Here is a 21464-nt window from a genome sequence, read left to right on the forward strand (position 1 = left end):
TGCACCCGGTGTAGGAAGGCTTGAGCTTGGCATGCGAGGAACTGCGGTGCTGTGGGTTCGGTGGTGTATGGACCAGTTGTTGGGGGGAAGAGCGCGAGGGGGACGGGAGTTACGGTCGGGGAGGGGCCACGTCGGTTCGAGGCTCCGGTGGTGTTGCTGTGCGCCTGCACGTCTTCAATTTCGAGATTGTAGAAAAAACTTATAGTGGTCCTTCCTCCATATAAAAATATTTATAGGATGATATTTAGTTAAAAGTTTAAATTTTTTTAACCACCAATAATTCAACAAATACTCAGTTTAAATAAAAATAAATGGTACAAATAGATTTACCTAAAAAAATACTATGGTAATATCATAAATTTACTAGGTTTATAAATCTAATCTTCTAAAAGCAGATGTGATAATGAAATCTCCCATCCAACTATTATATTGTAGTTATCAAATAGTTTAATTAAGTTGATATACCTTGTTTATGTTACATCACAGGTGTAGCTATTATATAAAGATATAAGCCATCGTTTAATTGGTAGCTAGTGTAGATATCCTAACCTTTTATTTTTATTTTATACTATGTTTAGATCTGATTTATCAAAATTATTCTTAATAAATTAACCTTACGAGTTGCCACAAAGGTATAACCTATTAAAGGTATAATGTCTCTGTGATGCATCTTAATTTGACCACAAGTACTAGAATCGTGTCATCAGAGGAATTGTACTAGAAGCGTCCCGTGGAAGTCGATTTACGCTGATCTCCCGCGGCGTATCCATATAGTGTTGTTAATATATATATATGGTGTCAGTGCCAGTGTCACAAAGAGGACGCTCTCTCGTAATCATCTTCTCTTCTATACCAAAAGCCCCCATCACCTTAGTGTTAATGTTGAAAATTGGATTTTAGCCATTGGAGGCAAGGTCATGGAATTGGAGACCGAATCAGACTATTGGGACAATCGGACTAATGATTGGAGGCTAGATCAGTCTGGTAGTCGAGTTTGGGTAATAGATGAATTGGACAACGAAAGAAGTCCGATGGGATACGAAGCATATAGAATTCAACTCGGGAGAAATAGAGTCCGCATGAAGACACGTATATGTGAATAATAGTTTATTTTTGGTATTTATTCTATTAGGAAAGATAGACTTTATATTTGTTAAGATTACTTAAAATATACGTATACGTGCTTATTCTAGGCAGTTAAAGGGGTATAAATACAAACACCATAGTTTGCAGTAGATATCAATCACAGATCAATAAACTCGTTTCAGTGCATCACCGCTGTGGAATACCCGTACTAGGGGTATCCGTAGACTATATGTATACATACAGTCGTAGGGGTACCAAATAGGAAGGAGATTATATCTGTATGGTATCAATCAGAGTTTGATTACTGTAGGCTAGCATGCCACATGTACCGGATCCGAGTTATAACCGTATTAGAATAGATCTTAGTCTCATCAGATTAGGACTCTATTTGTGAGCCTTATCCCCTACTATATAAGGGGGACAGGGGCACCCCTCATAGGGAGATGGCCAGATAGACGACATATTCAGATCGACTATCTTCTAGTTGATCTGCCCACAATCCAATACAATTGACAAGTAGGAGTAGGGTATTATCTCGCTAGTCGAGAGCCTGAACCTAGGTAACCCGACGTCTTCATCCTAACCATCGATCTTTACGCCTCGCTAGCTACCCCATTTATATTGCCGACACCCAAATCGTCGAAAGTTGGCGCGCCAGGTAGGGGAAGCTACTCCGAGGTCTTTGACGAGATCAATGGACCCAAAATCGAAGATCATGAAGACAAAGTTTGTCTCGGGCAAACCTTCAAGTTTGGCAGCATCAGATTCCTCGCTGATCAGGGTGGTGCGCTCTCCTACACGTGTTCAGATTCATCTGAGCCTGAGGAAGAGGTGTGCCGCTTCGGACCAGACAACTCGGCGCAGTTTCAAGATGAGATCCAATCTAGATCTCACCACACCGAGCTGCAGTCTCCTGAGTCGACACCTCCGCCACTCAGGATTAAGGTCAATGCAAAGCCGACTGCTTAAGTCGCCGCATCAAACACCTACAACAGCTCGGGAAGCTTCGTTCCTCCCATAGAGGTCTTCACCATCACTCGGGCAACAACGAACGAGGCTGAGAAGAAGCGGCAAGAGGAGCAAGCAGCCAAGCTGGCTGGAGAGCAGCGGCAGGAAGACGAACGCCATCGACTTGAAGACGAAGCCAGATACCAACATGAGAATCAACCTCATGAACATCTAAGGAGCCAGTCACCGAAAGTGCAGCGTGATCTACTCCACACTCGGGTTGAGGGGCATGCAGTCTTTAAGACCCCTCAACAAAACGTCCAAGCGGCGGCAGATCTACTCGGCGATGTCATTCAGCAGCTACCTCAACAAGATCTACCGATGGTTGAAACCATCAACAAGATCAAGGCAATGGTAACAACAACTGGAATCCAACACTCATTGCAACGCAACTCGGAAACACCACCGATACGGTCGGAGGCTCAGTCGACTAGGTCACCCCGATCTAGATCGAACGTTTCCAAATGACCATTTGGATCTCGGTCACTGACTGATAATAGATTGCGCCGAGCATCTCCCGACCCTGAGCAGAGGAAAGAAACAACCAGTAAGCAACGTCGCCTCAATGACGAAATCCATCGACTGGATAAACAACGCCAAGACCTTGAGACCGAGAAGAAGCGTGTCTACCAGGAAGATAGCTTCAACCTCCGCTGAAAGATCGAACGCCAACGTCAAGCCCGCCAGGAAGGTCGTCGTCGGGACCGCGAACATCAGAGCCATAGCCGGGGGTCTAGGCATCGGTCACCCGAGAGCTCAAACACCGACATGGTCGATGGTGTAGCGGCCTTCACCAAAAACTAATTTCAAGCCGACTGGTATCAAGCAGTATGACGGCTCCACCGACCCCAATGCTTGGCTAACGGTGTACACCATGGCTATCCGAGCAGCCGGCAGCGACGCTAAAGCGATGACCAACTATCTACCAGTCGCTCTGGATGACTCGGCTAGACATTGGTTGTTGGGGCTCCCCAAACAGTCTATTGACTCCTGGGCAGAACTCCGCAATCGGTTCATAGCTAACTTTCAGGGTACTTACGATAGGCCACGGCCCAAATACGACCTATACCAGGTCCAACAGAAGAAGACCGAATCTCTACGGGCCTACATCAAACGGTTCTCCGAGGTTCGCAATTCCATCCCCGACATCAATGATGACGTGGTCATCGCCGCCTTTTGCAAAAGTGTGAAAGATGAGCCATTCATTGCGAAATTCACTCGCAAAGCGCCAACTACAGTCAAAGATCTCTTTGACATGGCTAACTCCTATGCCGCATCGGCAGATGGAGTTTATGCATCTTGTCCCGATCGGCACGACGACTCGGACGACATGAACCGGGATAATTAAATCTACTGCTCATTAGCTCTTCATCTGTTTATTGAATCGATGTCTGGATGTGGTTATACGACTTTGTGGCTACACCCTACTTATTGTACTGAACCGGGTAAACGATGCTACGCTCCGCACTGGCTAAGTCCGCCTGGGGGCTGTCGGGGTGGGCACAAGCCATGAAGCCAACTCATCTCACGACTAAGAAACATACAACAGTAAAAGACTACTAGCAAACAGATTAACACCAAGCATAATTGAAGTCTGCCGAGTGGTCAAGATAAAACAAGTGGTCACCAATGACCCTAGTTTCCAGTAGAAGGTCATTGGTTCTTCATCAACTTCATCACCCTCGAGATCATTGTCACCGAATGGAGATCTCTTCGCCAAGTCGGCCACACCCGACTTCATCCTCGCCGAGTGGTGATCCCATCACCACACCGAATGCATGCACCGCCATCATGTTGGACGCATCGACTTCGTCGCCGCTAAGTGGTAATCTATTTACCATGTAGGTCACGTCTCTCTTCGACATCAGGATCATCACCACCAAATCGTGATCGCATCTATATGTCGATCGTCATCATCGTCATCAACGAGAGAACTTATGGAATATCAAACAACTAATTCCCTTTCATACTTAGTACATTTTCTATCAATGTTTTCTTTTTCTCCATCCTTCGACTGCCCACGCCGAGTGGTTTTCACCCTCAGCAAGCCAGTCGGGGGGCTACACTATATCATGTCATATAGGTATTTTTGAAAGTCTATTGTTTAAAAGTTCTTTTTTGATCCTGAGATCAATATCTGAATAAAGCTAAACAAACTTTGCGGCTATGCCCTACTTACCGTACCAAATCGAGTAATACGCTACGCTCCGCGCTATCTAAATCTACTCGGGGGCTATCGGAATGGGTACACAGCACAAGTTTACATAACCAATTTCAGATTACGAGATCTAAATCAGATAAAGTCTTAAAACAATAGCAAAACAATTTACATTACAGACAAACAAAGGTCTTACAAAAGACAGGTTACTGTTAATGGCCATATTTCCTATTTGTAGGTCAAAGGTACGAACTATGGAGTCGGCACCGGCTTCAGCCTCCTCTACTAGCGCCAACACCTTCTTCGAGTCGCAATCGGCTATAAATTCTTCAGCGATGGCTAAAAAGACTACCCAGGGGCAAATGGACTTCATTATGACGAAAGCTTGACGAGATGCAATCATCGTCATGTTCCTTACCTCCTCGGCCACACGCCCATGTGCCTCTTTAAAGCCTCTCAAGGATTTTATTGGGTGACATGGAGCTGAAGCTGGTCGCCATAGTCTCGAATGACCCAAAGATCACCAAAAGCCGCAACAGCAAACCGGTCCCGAGTAGCTTTGACTACATTAAGTCATGCCTCGAGATCGGCTACTGCGCCACGAGTGCTTTGTCGCACCAAATCTCCAAAATTACCGAACTAAAACAGTTCAACGACTCCAAATCTCCAAAATCAACTAAGTGTTACTATGTCCCTCCGTGGGCCTAGCGGACCCATGTGTAAAACTCAACACTGGTATAGTTGATACCATGTCGATGAGAACGTTGCGGGTTTATGGTTCGCCCAAACGATGACATAAAATTCGTAATTTCTCACAAGTCGGGAATCAACGGTGCGCCCATATAATGGGGCTATAACTGTTTTTACACATGCACTATTTGATATCGCCCATGACACTTAATTGCGCTTTTCAGCCTGTGTCTAAACTTTGAGTAAACCCGAATATACTCGGTATTAACTACTCGGCTGTAACGGTTAGGCAGTACTGCATAACCTACCCTAAGGGCACAATGTAATTATAAATTACATGTATGGGGAGACACGACACAAAAACCATCTCCATATCACTCGGGTTCAAATCGCTTGGAGAGAGCAACCAGAGCTGGGTACCACTCGGGTTAGGAAGTACTCAGAACAGTGTTGCTCGAGTCAGAAAACTTGAAACTTCGAGAAACATCTATTAGGTAACAGTCCATAGAAAACTCTATATTTAATTGTTACGCATTAAAGCATAGAGTCGGGGGCTACACCTATTAGGTGCATCTCCTTTCTTCCATTCGGAGCCATCCACAACCTCTACAATCATCACAGAGTACTCAGGATCGCTTGGGAAACACTCGGGGAGCGCCGAGGAAGCACTCAGATAACGTCAAGTATACTATGTGAAGATACGCCTGATGATAAAAAATCTACACGGATGATTTGCGCGGCTATGTACGACTTCAAGGGCTGCTGTGGAATACCCGTACTAGGGGTATCCGTAGACTACATGTATACATACAATCGTAGGGATACCGAATAGGAAGAAGATTATATCTGTATGGTATCAACCGGAGTTTGGTTACTGTAGGATAGCATGCCACATGTGCCGGATCCGAGTTGTACCCGTATTAAGATATATCTTAGTCTCATCAGATTAGGACTCTATCTGTAAGCCTTATCCCTGGGGACAGGGGCATCCCTCATGGGGAGACGGCCAGACAGACGGCATATTCAGATCGGCTATCTTCCAGATGATCTGCCCACAATCCAATACAATCGCCAAGCAGGAGTAGAGTATTATCTCGCTAGTCGAGAGCCTGAACCTGGGTAACCCGGTGTCTTCATCCTAACTATCGATCTTTACGCCTCGCTAGCCACCCCATATATATTGCCGACATCCAAATCATCGACAACCGCCTATTTCTACGGAGCAAGGTTCATCGACTTTGCAACGTAAGTTCATGTTTATTAACCAATTAAGTTGATTAGTTAAAACTTTCTCGGTTCGGTCCAATATTCTATCCATTCGATGGTTTACCTGAGGTTTTGTGGTTATTTCGATCTATACTCTAGCTTGGAGTAATGGCTTACCGTCGATCAAGGTTTATGCTTCAATTTGGTTGCGTTTATCAGTATGAATTGAGTAGATGTGATTCTGTCTCGGTTTAGTCTGATCATTTGTGTTTATCTAAGTCCATGTTTGTAGACTAGATTGAATGCTTGCCTGTCCCTTTTGCTGGAGTTGTAGCTAGAGTTACTTTAGTGTTTTGTTGGCTAACTTGTTAAGCTTACAGATCGATGTGCCGTCTATAATCATATCAGCTTCGATTGCATACTGTCTTGGTTAGGTCCGATCTATGTCAATTTAATCCGACCTGGTTCTGGAAGCACTCCTGATTTGCTAGATTTAACAAACGAGCCAATGAACCACACTGGATTAATAATTAATTGTCAACACCACACAATATTATGCCAAGTTTTTATATAGACACGTTTAAACCTGAGCTGTTGTTGACGTCAAAAGTTGACTAGTAATGTGTCACACACGAAGGCTGGGAAGACTTTCTTAGATCGCTTCAGTGCAAGAACTAAGTTCTTAGAAAAACCAGACGTGCAAGTCAGTTTGATCCTGTAACTGACAAGATATGAAAAAACAAGGATAACTATTAAACCCAAAGATTCTATTGGCCAGATAGCCGACATCGTTTTAGGACCCTAGCCAATGGACTAAGACAATCAATTTTGTTTGAATTTTGTGATATATAATATAAAAATACCTTATCGACTAAATTATGTGTATGAAAACAACTAAATAAACCAGCCGACTAGTCTTTCTTAAGAGATCAGACTTAACCGAGACAATTCCAAGATTAACCAGCCGATCGGACCGATTTAGCAATTATCGCACATGCAATCAACAGCCAATAGGGTTTAGTGTAAATTAAACATAGTAAAACTAGATTACCAGACTAATTATCAACGCATAACAATATTAAATAACTACATGCATGCTCACGCTAAACCCAGAAGATCGGACTAAACCAATGCAGTTCAGGTTTAAACATGATCAAGAATGAAATCAAGATAAAATTTCAACATGCTGATGATTAACTATTAGACTAGCGCAATCTATCAATTTATCCGTTAAACCCGATAGATCAGCCATACTTCTGGAACTAGATCAGACTAGACTTAACATAGATCGGACCAAACCGAGACAGTATGTAGTCTAGAACAATATAATTACAGAAAAAACATGACGATCTTCGAACTTAAAGGATAAACTCATAGATTACTCAGTATAAGGTTGGCTAAAGCTCGAGTGAAAGACTATACAAATACTCTCTCTAATATGTAAACATAAACTCGACAAACCAGATTGATCTGACCAAAAAATCAAGCATGCAAACTCATATTGACAGATTTGACAAAATATTAGCATAACCTTGATCGAGAACTAACTATTACTCTAAACTAATAAATAGATCTAAATAACATAAAGTCTGAGATAACTCGTCGAATAAACTATATAGTAGATCGAACTAAATCGAGAACACTATATAGTCGACCCGACGGTTCGCAATCACAAGTTTACGTTGCAAAGCTGACAAACCTCGTGCCGAGAACCCGCTCCTGTCGAAGATTGTGGCGATGCATCGAAAGTTGTACTGATCTGATTGTTGATGATCGTTTACAAACCATGGGGTGCTGTATTTATACCACTGATACGTATTCATATCTATTACCTAATTTATTACACACAGACTCTATTTAAAGAAATTGCCTAAAACAAACTCTAATATTGCTATATGCAGATTCTATATATCTGCATCGTTTCTGGCCCAATCAGAGTCATCTCCCAATCCGAGTCGATTTCCATGGGCCTTATCCGATTCGCTTTTCAGCTGATTAGTCCGATTGCTTCAGTTCTTGTCCAATTCGGTTGTTTTTCTCCTGCTTTTGTCTCCAATGACTAATTCCAAATTCTGGCATTAACAACTGCCTTGGTTTAGTCCGATCTTCTAGGTTTAATTTGAATATACCTGGATTTGCTCGATATTGTATAATGTTGATTATTAAGTTAGTAATTCAGGTTGGCAGGTTGCCATGTTTAAATTCATAATTAGCTTTATCAGCTGCAGAATGCAAGTATAGTAATCGATAAACGAGTCGATTGGCTGGTTCATTATAGAACTGTCTCGATTGAGTCCGATTTTCTAGGATTAGATGGTTATCAACCAGTTGTTTAATTATTATATCAATAACTCAGCCGATAGAGTACATTAGTGTTTATCTATTCTAAAATTCATGTAGAGCCGATCGATACTGTCTATCAGCTAGGGTCCTAAAGCGATATCGGCTGTCTGGCCGATAGAGTATTTAGGTTCAAAGTTTTCTCTTTGTTTTTTCATATCTTGTCAGTTGTAGTATCAAACTAACTAGCACACATGTTTCTATTTGAAAGAATATAAAAACTTAGGTCCTGCACTGAAGCGATTTAGAAGACTTCCAGACCTATGTGTGTAATATGTCAAGGTCAACTTTTGACGTCAACACTTAGCACTAGGGGGAGAACATGCGGCTGTCCATGGGCAATGTAGGTGGCAACTAGAAGGCTACTGCTCCCTAACAACCCGTTCCTAGCGACCCCTTAAGGATCAAATTGACGAGCCCACCTGCGACCATTGCACTATTACTAAACTACCTCATCCACACCGAAGCGCAGTTCGTGGGACTTCATCCCCCTACATCCTCTCCAAACACTGCAGAGGAGACCGAAAATCTTGCATCTGTGGCTTCCCAACACACCGGTCACTGACCCATACTTCCACGTTAGGCCGATCTTGATTAGGCTAAGCACATAGATTAGTGGATTAGAATGCCTATAGTGGGGCAACAATGATTAAATTATGAGAATTACTTCGGTCCCCCGGCTGGTACCTCTCGGTACCAGTACCGGCAGGACTAACTCAACTCTAACCGTTAGATTAGAGGAGAATTAGCTAGGGCGTGATGGTAATTTGCCTAGCATAGCATTAACTAGATAAGCTGCGCTGCGTCTCCCTTTTCTCGGTGGCGCTGCGGCGGCGCTTCCGTTTTCTAGGCGGCGCACGTCTCCTCTTCTCCTCCGATTTTCAGCGGCACATTTCTCCTCTTCCCCTTCGATTTTCAGCGGTGCAAGTCTCCTCTTCCCCTCCAAATCTCAGCGCCGTAGGACAGACGACATCCCGTCACCGCCATTTTCTAGCAAATCCTCCTCCGCCGCCGCCACCCTGCCACGGTTTCATCCTCCGCAGCCGCCACTACCGTGCCGCGGCTGGCTCCCCGTCGCCCAAGCCGTCGACGCCGGTAGTGGAGAGAGAACGGGAGAAGATGAGTATGCGAGAGATTGGACGAGGGGATCGATCCATCAATCCCAGTGTGAAAAGAAAAATTTACCCCAGTGAGACGCAGATAAGTTGCGGTGCCACCTCCGCAAAACACCAGTACCGATCGGTACCACCCCTCTCCTGTCCGTCCGATCTAAACACGTGTATGGCTTTGGGTTGGTACTGTTAGGTACCAGTACAATATGTGGGACTATAAAAATTCTCTTAAAGTATAAAGGGTTCTCTTTCCCATCATCATTATTACAAACCCAAAATAAATATGTCCAAAGAATGTACAATACATTATACTAGTATACATAACAATTCAATACATTAGAACAAACACAACACACACAGAGGAAAAAATAATAGGAAAACCAGACAAATACTCTATTATTAGCATTGTTGTGTCCTTCGCACCAACACCAACTGGACATTAACTCGTCTGATAATTCTTACAATTGTTGTTGTCGCACTGAGCCCCATCTTCTGATGGCTGTCTTCGCCTGTTGAGGAAGAATGACATCACTGGATAGGCTGCAATATAGGCCAACACAGGGAAGATCAAAGCTAGGACCTTGATGGTTGTCCCCATGTCCCTGTTACTACCTGCTGCATAGGCTGCAAGAAGGCCAAGCATGTCCAACAAAATGGCTGTATGCATGGGCCAGAGAGGTAGCCAGTGGCGGTGTAGAGTCCATGGAAGAAGCAGGACAATGACGACTATGGAGGCCATGAAGGAAGTGGAGTTGCTGTAGAAGAAAGCAAGGTACCTATGTTTGTTGCTTTCATGGAGAATTGAGCTGCCGGTATCATGTCCATTTCTTTCATCCGGCCATAGTCCTCCTGGTGGTTTCAGGCCAGCCTGATATGTGACACTAGCAGCCAGGATTCCTAACAGCATCAAATACAGACGCAACTCCTTGTTTCTTGAAGATCCAATAGAGCCGGTTGATTTGTCAATGTCTCCTTGCCCAGATGAATTCCCTCCTGTTTCACTAACTCCTGGTGTAGAGAGCACGTCATTTGTGGCACCACCTTGTGCTGTGAATTTATTTCCGCTGTCATGGATATCAACTCCTTTCTGTGCACATCCATGACTTCTCTTGTCAGGAATCTTGACATCCATGGTCCCATTCCTTTGGAAGCTCTGTTGTTGCTTTGGGCTCCTTTTGCACAAGAATATAAAGACCTGTATGGTTACAAAGGCAAAGACTGCAATAGCCAACACTAAAACATATATAGAGGTGCGTAGATGCCTGGAGCTTCCAGCAACATAAGCACCCACAAGGCTAAACATGCCCACCACCGAGCACACATAGAGTGCATAGCAACGTATGCCCGGCCTATAAAGATTTGGATTGACCAGAAGAAGAATCAGAACCACAGACGCCATGAAGCTCGCTGCATTGCAATAAAAGAATGCCTTGTAACGCAAAGGGTAGTTGTCAAGGAGTACCGGGAAGCCAGCATAGTGTCCAGACCCATCATCTGCTGACCAGAAGCCTCCTGGTGGGGTCAACCCAGCTTGATAAGTGAGTGTTGCTGTCAGGATTGCCAGGAGTAGCAAAACCTCACGCTTATGATCCATGTCCTTAATATCTCCAGGGCTTTCTTCGTGATCTAGTGTGAAGAATACTATGTGGATTACCACATAAACAAGCACAACACCTGCCAAAGAGACAACATAGATGGAGGTGCTCACATCCCTACAGCTCCCTGCAGCATATGCACATATGAGGCCGAACAAATCCAGCAGCATTGCTGCTTCCAGTGTGTGGCGCTGAAGCAGAAATCTACTTTCGACCATGATGATGACAACTAAGGACACCACAAAAGCCGCCGAGTTGCTGTAAAAGAACACCTTATACCGTGTAGGCTGTGTTGCGAGGAGCACCGAATCGCCTGCCTTATGTCCATTTTTGCCATCATCTTGCCAAAGGCCACCTGGTGGATCTAGTCCAGCTTGGTAAGTGATGCTGGCAACAAGAGTTGCCAACAGCATTACAAGATCACGTGCCTTCTCGAGTGCTTGATCATTCCCTGTGCCCCTAAAAAATTGCAAAAGGAGACGTGAGGAGATTTTATTGGTGCTGAAGATGCACTAGCTACAAACATACTTAAATTGTGTCATAGAAAGGAGAAATAGTGATACCTGCTCGCATGTTTAGTGATGAAGAATAAACTTTTTATGCTTTGTCCACATTTTGAGGCAACACTGTATGCAGCTAAGAGCACTTTACAACAGCTCTTATTCTTCATGCCTTTATGCATGGCTTTAGTACAGGCCACTTGCAGGAAGATGCATGCAAGAACCGCAATACCCAGACCAATGACATAGGTGGTATTATCATGCTCCCTAGAGCTTCCAGCGGTATAGGCCCCCACAAGGCCAAAGAGTGCTATAATGACGAACACATAGAGAGCAACAAACCGTGGAGAGATTTCCTTGCTCAACTTCTTGTCCAACAGAAGTATGATGATGAGCAGGGATGCAACAAATGCAGTCGTGTTGCAGATGAAGAATGCCTGGTAGCGTTGTGGGTGGTGTTTCTGTAGAACCGGAAACCCCACAAGGTTGCCATTCTCGTTGTTACCCCAGAAGCCACCTGGCGGGTTCAACCCAGCCACATATGTGATCGTAACTACAAAAGTTGTGAGCAGCATTAAGACCTCACGCAATTCATCGTGCTTATTCTCATCGGCACTCTCATCATCTCGTTTCTCAAGACCAATGCTGGTCTTAGTGTGCAACTTGGCGATGGCAAAGGCGAAGAAAGCGATCACAATATACGCAAACACAATGGACAGGATCACTACCGAGTAGATTGTTGTGAACTTGTCTCTGCAACTACCAGCAGCATAGGCTCCCATGAGGCCAAGCAAGTCGAGCACCATCACTGTCCGCAGCACAGCTGCAATGCCCGAGCTCTGCTCGTGCAGGACGAGGAGGAGGAGGCATACCACAAGCGACGCGGCGAAGGCGGTCGCGTTGCAGTAGTAGAATGCAAGGTATCGCCGGCGGTAGGCGTCCGGGAGGATTGGATCGCCGACAGGGTGGTCGGTTTGCGTGTCCTGCCAGACTCCTCCCGGCAGGTTGAGCCCCACGACGTATGTCACGGTAGCCACAAGAGTGGCCAGCAGCAGGAGGTACTTCCTCAGCTGGTACTCCGTTGATGCTACCTTGCTGACAGTGGCCATATGAGTTTTTGGTTAATTTTGGGGGTGGAGAACTTCGGAGAGGCAACAATGCTCGATTGGTTTAGCTCTATTTATAGAGCTGATGATGCTGGTGGACTGGACACAGCTTTGTCATGTGTTGGCATGGCGTGATCTGGTTATGATCCTAGAGGTCAAATATTTTGTGTGCTCACCAATATTGGCATGACTTCATCAAGTCATCTTATGTAGACTTTATTCTCTTCTTCCTTTTGTTTCTTCAGAATGGCTTTATTCCCTTCTTTATCACAGGCATAGGTGATTTTCTGTCCTTTGTGCGTCAGCAGGAAGACTTATTTAGGTGGGCATTGATCGTACGCCATGCTGAAGTTCTTGGTGTCACAGCTGCTATAATCTGCTTGCTGGTTTATTTTTCCTTAGTAGTCGTTCGTTCTACAAGATCTATTATCTATCTATACGTATACTAATTGGGCATTTTCTAAGAGCACCCACGTTAATCAGAAAGATGGAACCGTTGATTCAATAAGTCATAACATCTCAGCCGTAGATTATTCTGAAAAACTCCTTAACAGCCACGTAATTATTCCTCACGTGCAACAGAGTAATATACTCCGTATCAAACAATTAATGATTTGCATTTGTGCTAAATATATTTTAAGAAGGAAATAATAAAGAGATATGCATTTAGTAGATTAAATCTCTAATTCGAATTTAATTAGTTAATTAATTTAGCATGCAAATTACACTTCATCAAATATATTTTAATTCATATTTAAACGTCACTTACTCTGCTTAATATATGATTGAAATGTTAATATTTATAATATCAACAATAATACGTTTCACTTTTGTGTTGAATAAACCATGTTGGAAATGCCATCGACAGTTTTGTTTTTATTTTCCAAAATTAAATAATAGAAAATTTGAAAATATTACGAATCCCATTAATAACGTAATGTTGCTCCATGCAGTGTACAATAATTATTTTTAATTTTAATAAGTATAATATTAATAACTATAGCCCGTGCATCGCATAGTTTGGAAAGAAGTTACTGCATCCACTCGGTGAGAGCATTTTTTCCATCATTGAGCAGGTAGGAGGTACCATTATTTTCTATGTAAAATTTGGTATTTCTTACTATCTTAGTATCTATCTTAGTATCTAGGAAGGTACCAAATTTTACATAGAAAACAATTTTGGTACTTCTTGATACCTTTACACCGAAATTTTGGTACCTCTTAGTACCTACTCAAGGACTATAAAATTACTCAAACAGTGATATCTCATAGTACCTCTTTGAGGATGGAAAAAGTGCTCACCCAGTGAACCTAGAATAAAAATTAATTAGAAAAAAGAGGAAAATAAACACCGCTATATCTGAGTGGGTCTAGATTATAATGTTAGAGCTTGATTGCCTCAATTTACATCGGTTTTAGTCTGTATTACACAGCTTTATAAAAGAAAAGAAACCCGAGAGCTAACCTATAAAATTGGACACTATAGAACAGGGTAGATTCCTTAAACCATAAAATTGGACACTATAGAACCTAACAAAAGAGATGGGACATCTGTGACCAGGCCCATTAGCCCATCACAGACCCAGTCATCTATGATGGGCCGAAATACGGCTTATTATAGATGATTGTAATAGGTCCGGTCCGTCACCGATGATATATTATCCATAAAGGACCAAGATATCTGCCCGACACGAGTTATACGTGAAGGGCCAAAACTAGTGTCCGTCACTAATGAGCCACATCTTTGATGGGCCACAAAATATGGTCTATTACCGATGACTCATTCGTGAGGGTAAATAAGGTACGACCCATCACCGATTACGCATCCATGATGGGTCGTATGTTGTGGCCCATCACCGATGGCTCATCTATAACAAGCGTATATTAAACTCATCACTGATACATCCGTGACAGGCTTACTGTACGCCCCGTCACCGATGAGGTTGACTGCTCCATTGACTAAGTTTTCGGCACTGAGTTATATCTAGATTGACACGATGAACCACACTACCACGCGCGGTACTGGCCATTTGCCCCAGCAAACCACACCGCTGCCAAGCCAGCACCTGCTGCCAACTACAGGCACCGCCGCCGGCCACTGAGGGCACGGCCATCGCCGCACCACCCGAGGAAGAGCTTGGCACCAACCGTTGCCAAGGCAGCATGTCGCCACCAGCTGATAGAGCTCGTCGGCAACCATCGTCGCCTCTAGCGAGGTCCCGGCCATCCGCCATCGCCACTGTCCATTGCGGAGGTCACCGCTGTCCACCGGTCACCCCGTCCATGGTACGCCACCCTCTATTTTTCATGCATGCTCTTCTTTATTCAATTGAATTGGTGATTATTTTTGTACTATATACACAGGAAGAATACGTCAAATTAGTACAACTTTTTGTATTGAGCATTTTTTTTGAAAAAACACATTTTATTATAACATATCTTGCATATAGCTAGGGTATTATCGTAGTAATGTTTCACAAACCTCACGCCCATTTAAAAGTGCTGATCAGTACTACGACATTATACCGCCGAATATTTTTTATTTGACGAAGAGTGGTATAATATTTTTTGTATTTGTCGGTGATATGGGCCTGAGCTATACCATGTAAAGGGAAGGAATCTGCCCTTGGGCCACATGGCGTGCATGAAGAGGGGTTGGGCCCGAGGCCACAGAGGCAGCACCCTTCCTACGCTCGGGGTCAGGCCACCCAACCCCCACCCCCTTGTCCCGTTCACGATGGGGCACGTGGCACGGGAAGCATCACGCACATGCGCACTCGACGGCCTGTCACCATATTTAATGGTGCTCCGCCCCTCCGCGGAGCAGCTCATTGAATGCATCTTGCTTGAGGCGCGGTAGGTCGCCCGTAGTGGAAACGACGGATGTGTCGGTGGACTGGGAACAGGGCAGAGCCCTCCGCGCATGCGCCTGCCCCTAGCAGGAAAGCATGGCCCACGTCAGCCCTGTCTCGTTGGCCATTAATGAGAAGCTTTTTTGCCCCACCCTTAAAATTGAACCGATGCTCTTATCTTCGCCGAATCATTCTCTCTCCCATCGCTGCCTGGTGGGACCAAGCAGTCGGAAGTCTTCGACATTTAATGAAGAATGACGTGGGTTTTTACGCTCACATCGCAATGGGACGTGGCCCATGCTGGGATGAGACGTGGATTTAATGAAGACATGACGGGCATTAATTACCCAAAAATGAATGCTTTCCTTTCCTTGGAGGTTGAGTCCTGGTAGCTATCGTAGCCCGTTTTGGTATAAAAGGACGCCCTTGCCTAGGAAAAACAGAGAGCTTCCTTCGAAGACAACCAATAGGCTCTTAGTAAGATTGGCTGCCAGCCAGACCACTTGTAATTCCTTACGCCCCAAGCAGCCACCCACAGCAGTAGGGTATTACGCTTCTCAGTGGCCTGAACTTGTATAACTCGATTATGTTTGTGTCGTTCCCAAGGGGCCTGACCCCCTCCGTCTCTCTTACTTTGTCTCAGCCCTCACGTTCTCACCCGCACCCCCGGTCCGAACCCAAAGGGGCCCCTTGGCTTCCTGCTCGAGGAGTTTACGATCTGACAGTATTGAACTTGAGATATATCAAATTATATATATATAATATATATATAGTAAGAAAAGCTGATTCCACACCATATTGGTGATTATGAAAGAAATTTAACGACCAAGTTATAGCAGTATCAAATACAGATTAAAATACTAGATGTCAACTGGAAATTCGAATGCTTAAAATTAGAGTGAAATGCACCAGCGGTCCCTAAACTTGTATGCATGTGTCATCTAGGTCACTGAACTCTAAAAATGCATTTTTGGGTCCCCGAACTTGTCCAGGAGTATCATATAGATCCAAACGGGCTCCAACACGCTCCATCCGCTGATGTGGCATGTCATGGTAGCGCCTACGAGAAGGGAGAGAAAAGAATAAGGAGGAGAGAGAGAAACTGACATGTGGGACCCACATGGCACCACCAACACGTAGGCGCTACCGTGGCATGCCACCTCAGCGGATGGAGCGGGTTGGAGCTCGTTTGGACCTATATGACACCCCCGGACAAGTTCAGGGATCCAAGAAAACATTTTGAGAGTTAAGAGACCTAGATGACACATGCATACAAGTTTAGGAACCGCTGGTGCACTTCACTCTTAAAATTAATTTAGTAGTGTAAACATTTGTGATGAATTACCAATGTTATGATTTATTTAAGTGCTCTAGAACCTTGTATATATATTTGTGTGTGGTGCAGTGGGTTCTAGCTTAATTAGGATATTGACATTAATATATATGTGTGTGGTGCATTTCATATTTATAGCATCATATCACTTAGACCTATCAAATAAGTTGGGTGTAGTTTTTTAGAATATGGATAATAATATAGAATATATACTCCATTTAGTATATTATACACTCATAATTTTCTCATGTAGTTTTTCTTGTAATTCAAGTTTTTATGTAATTCATGTTTTCTTAAGAAAATAATGTAGTATGTAGCCATTTTGTCAAACTTAAGAATTTTGTATTCGATTTTTTTACATGCAGGTTAGAAAATGTCTGAACAAGAAAACACCATGTCGTCCACAACTATTGGAATCTCAAGCCGTAGTCAGAGGTCAAATAGTAACTTATCAGACTCTAAGCTAACAATAATCGAGGTTGACAGAACCCGAACTCCTATAGCACGTCAAGTAGCGGCAATGAAGTTTGCTAGTGTATGTGGAATTCTTGGAAGGCACCGCTGGAGCATAATGCACATGGATGTCGATCATGAGGCTGATGCATAGAAGGAAGAGCCATGGGAAATTTTGAAGGGATGCTATGACTTTCCACTCAACAATGAGTATCATTTGAAACAAAGAGCATTCCATAAGATGGGTACTGCTGGAAAGACTCTAAAGCACAAGCTACACACTGAATATGTGCTCAACCTCAACCACCCAACCCTCTTCACAGAGTATCCTCACATAACACTAGAGGTATGGGAGGAATTCAAGAAAATAAAGAGCACATCAGAGTTCTAGGTAGTCAGCGAGACGCATAGGCAGCTTTAGGCAAGGGATGCGCACCCCCATAGGTTAGGAACTGGTGGCTACATCAGGTGGTTAGAGCAATGGTGTAAGGAGGATGTGGTAGCCCGAGAATCGAACATCCCAACTCCATTTGTTGGCATCCCTGATGAACATGCAAGGAACTGGGCAAGAGCGTGCGAGATCGAATCCAAATAGGATGGTTACGTTCACAAACCTTGTATATACCCAATTATATGAACAACTTGTGAGTTTTCGACTACTATCTCTTTCATTTGTAATGGTTCTCTTCCAAAAAGTATTTAGTAATTGTACTAAAACTATACGTAGGATGGTTTCATTATGGAACAAGATTCATCATAAGATGAATTGCAGTCTCAATATAGGGAGGATGACATGCTCACACGCGCACTTAATAATCCTAAGCACCGGGGCTGCACAAGAGGATTTGGCTTGGCCGTTCCATGGAAATTTGGTTTGGCCAAGTATAGCTGGCAATAGAAGAAGAAGAAGATCAACAAGGAAAGCAAGGAGCTGTGTATGCAGCAAAAACTCGGAGCGGAACTTAAGGAGGAATTTATTCATGAACTAAATTCCAAGATTAAAGAAGTTGAGGCGAGACCAAGTGAGAGCTGCAACAGAGACAAAATCCAGAAGACCCACCTGCACCGACGCAATAACCAAGCCCTACACAATGGAGAAGTAGTTGTGCATCAACTAGTGAGGCTGAAGAACATGCACTAGCTAGTTCTAGCTGCAGTCAAGCAAATCAAAATAAGTTAGCTTATAGTGAATACTACTTGTACTCACTATAACATATATAACTCTTTTCACTAAAAACGAGCTACCACTGAACACATGAGAGAGCAATTTGCATCCTCCATGTAAGAGTGACATCTGCATTTGTATGAGATGCCACCACGGGCAAAGCTTATCCAACTCCGATGACAAGAGTGCATGACACAGACTTGCTGGCTAGACAGGCTAAGGTCCAAGTCAACATAGTCAAGCATAATATGGTGAATTGGACATTATAGATACCACCAAATGACAAGATGTCAACACTAGGGGCTGCCCAAGGATATGATAGTGCGCCGAGATCAAAGTATCTAGTCGCAAAACCTATGGGTCAATCTCATCGTGCTCCCTTAGCTCCTACGGCCATAGTACTTGTGTCGACCATTGAAGCCACATTTCCAGGTGGCTTGCATTTTGGGTCCAATCTTGAGCTGGCCTATTCTTCGCCAATAATGGTGACTACCAGAAAGGAGTGCAGACAAGGAGAAAAAAGGAAAAGAACTACGGTCATTAGCTCCAAAGATGCTAAGAAAGTGGAGTGTCCCAAATTCTAGATTGGAATGTCTTTGGTTGCAGACAATGTCCTTGCAAGGATGGTTCCTGTGGAATACTGGTACCGGGGCTATCCTTAACCTTGCAAGGATGTGTCGCAGCCCGGCTCATGCCAGCGTCTCGCCCGCGCGCCTCTAGCTTTCTCTATCGAGCCGAGACCTAGCTCCTCGCCCGTGCACGCAAGTCTGCGGCCCCTTCCCCTCGCCTCCCCGAGCTGTTGACGACTGGACCCCACCCATCAGTTGTCCCCTTCCTCCGGCCCGTTTGAGCCCGTCGCGCCGCGGTGCTCCGCGCTGACTCCTGTGCACTGTAACCGTCGCCGTGAATCTCGAACACGTGTGCGCCGCATGCCCCAACCGTCCGGCTGCCCTACGTGCACCGCACCCCCTATAAATCCCCCTCCCTAGCTGCCACTGCTACCCTCCTCCGTCTCTCTCTCACGCTCGCCTCTCGCCGACGCCTGTTGTCACCGTCCGCCGCCGAAATCCATCGCTGAAACGCCGTCATTGTCCTCCACCGTTGTCGGCCATGCACCATCGTCGTGCACACGTGTACCCGTCGCCATTGTTGACTCGTCACGGAGCCATCGGCTTCACGCCGTCACGTCACTATCATCACCCCTTTGAGGATGAAAGAAATTGAGATCAGAATGGCAGAATCAAACAGATACAGAAGCTTATAAAGCAAGCAACGGGAAGATGACCATTATGCGCTGTGCGGGAAAATAGGAAATCGTTAGAATTGTACGATGAAAACAGAAAACAACCCATGGATAAAGGAATTGGTTAAAGAAGAGAAAATTTGGGAACAAAAAATCATTCCGAAATTAGGGGGGCATGTGTTAACGCTAGAATTTGGAATTAGCCGTTGGAGAGAAATGGGGGAGAAAATAACCAAATTTGGATAGGAATTGCGAAAATCGGACTAATCCGCTGAAAAAAGGAATCGGATAAGGCCGATGAAAAGCAAATCGAATTAGGAGATGAGTCCAATTGGGCTCGGAAACGATGCAGATAGATTCGAGAAAAGAATAGAATCCACAACGAGCAATATTTGTAAATATTAGAGTTTGTTTTAGGTATTTACTTTAAATAAAGTCCATGTGTAATATATTTGGTATTAGATACGAATAGGTATCCAAGTTTAGCTAGTTTCAGGGGTATAAATACAACACCGCGTAGCCTGTAAAGAGATCAACAATCATATGATCAATACATCTTTTGGCACATCGCCACAATCTTTGGTAGGAGCGAGTTCTCAGCACGAAGTTTGTTAGGTTCGCAATGTGAATTTGTAATTGTCAACTCGTCGGATCGGCTAGATAGGACTGTCTCCATTTAGTTCGATCTTCTATCTAGTTTATTCGATGGTTTATCTCAGACTTGCTGTTATTTTGATATATTCATTAGTTTGGAGTAGTAGTTTGTCCTCGATCAAGGTTTATGCTAACACTTTATCAAGTTTGTGGATATGGGTTTTGTGCGCGTGATTGTGTCACGGTTTAGTACGATCAATCTCGTTTACCGAATCTATGTTTACAGATTAGATCAAATATTCACATATTTCTTCTGCTGGAGTTCTAGCTAGCGTTATCCCGAGTAATTTATCGGTTTATTTGTTAAGCTCATAGATTGTCATATTTTCTGTAATTATTTCGTTCTGAATTGCATACTGTCTTGGTTTGGTCCGATCTATGTCAATTTGGTCCGATCTGGTTCTAGAAGTTTGTCTGATCTCCAAAGTTTAGCAAATAAGTCGATAGATTATGCTGGTTTAGTAGTCAATTAGCAGTATTATGTAATTTTACATTGATTTCATGTCTGATCATGCTTAGACCTAAATTGCCTTGGTTTAGTTCGATCTTCTAGGTTTAGCATGAGTATACATGCAGTTATTTAACATTGTTACGTGCTGATAATTAGTCTAGTAATATAGTTTTACCATGTTTTATTCATATTGAACCCTATTGGTTGTTGACTGCACGTGCGATAATTTTCTAAATCAGGCTGATCAACTAGTTAATCTTGAAATTGCCTCGGTTAGTTCGATCTTTCAAGAGAGGCTAGTCAGTTAACTTGTTTGGTCGTTATTATACGCATAATTCAGTCAATAAGGTATTTTAAGCTTACATACCATGAAATTCCTGCAAAGCCAAATGACATAGTCCATCGGCTATGGTTCTGAAGCGGTATCGGCTATCTGGCTGATAGAATATTTGGGTTTAATAGATTATCTATGTCTTTTATATCTTGTCAGTTACAGGATCAAAATAACTGAC

The 21464-nt window shown here is 43.7% G+C and overlaps 1 protein-coding gene across 1 annotated transcript; it reads right to left on the reverse strand.

Moving 5' to 3' along the window:
* Nucleotides 1-9841: 9841 nt before the first annotated feature.
* LOC102717831 lies at nt 9842-12804 on the reverse strand. The gene is made up of 3 exons (XM_040528233.1): nt 11759-12804; nt 10377-11654; nt 9842-10140 (listed from the first exon to the last, which is right to left on the reverse strand). The coding sequence occupies exons 1-3, from the start codon at nt 12802-12804 to the stop codon at nt 10059-10061; spliced, it is 2406 nt and encodes an 801-aa protein (XP_040384167.1). The 3' UTR covers nt 9842-10058.
* Nucleotides 12805-21464: the final 8660 nt, after the last annotated feature.

Source organism: Oryza brachyantha, chromosome 10, assembly GCF_000231095.2.
Source record: "Oryza brachyantha chromosome 10, ObraRS2, whole genome shotgun sequence".
Taxonomy (NCBI): domain Eukaryota; kingdom Viridiplantae; phylum Streptophyta; class Magnoliopsida; order Poales; family Poaceae; genus Oryza; species Oryza brachyantha.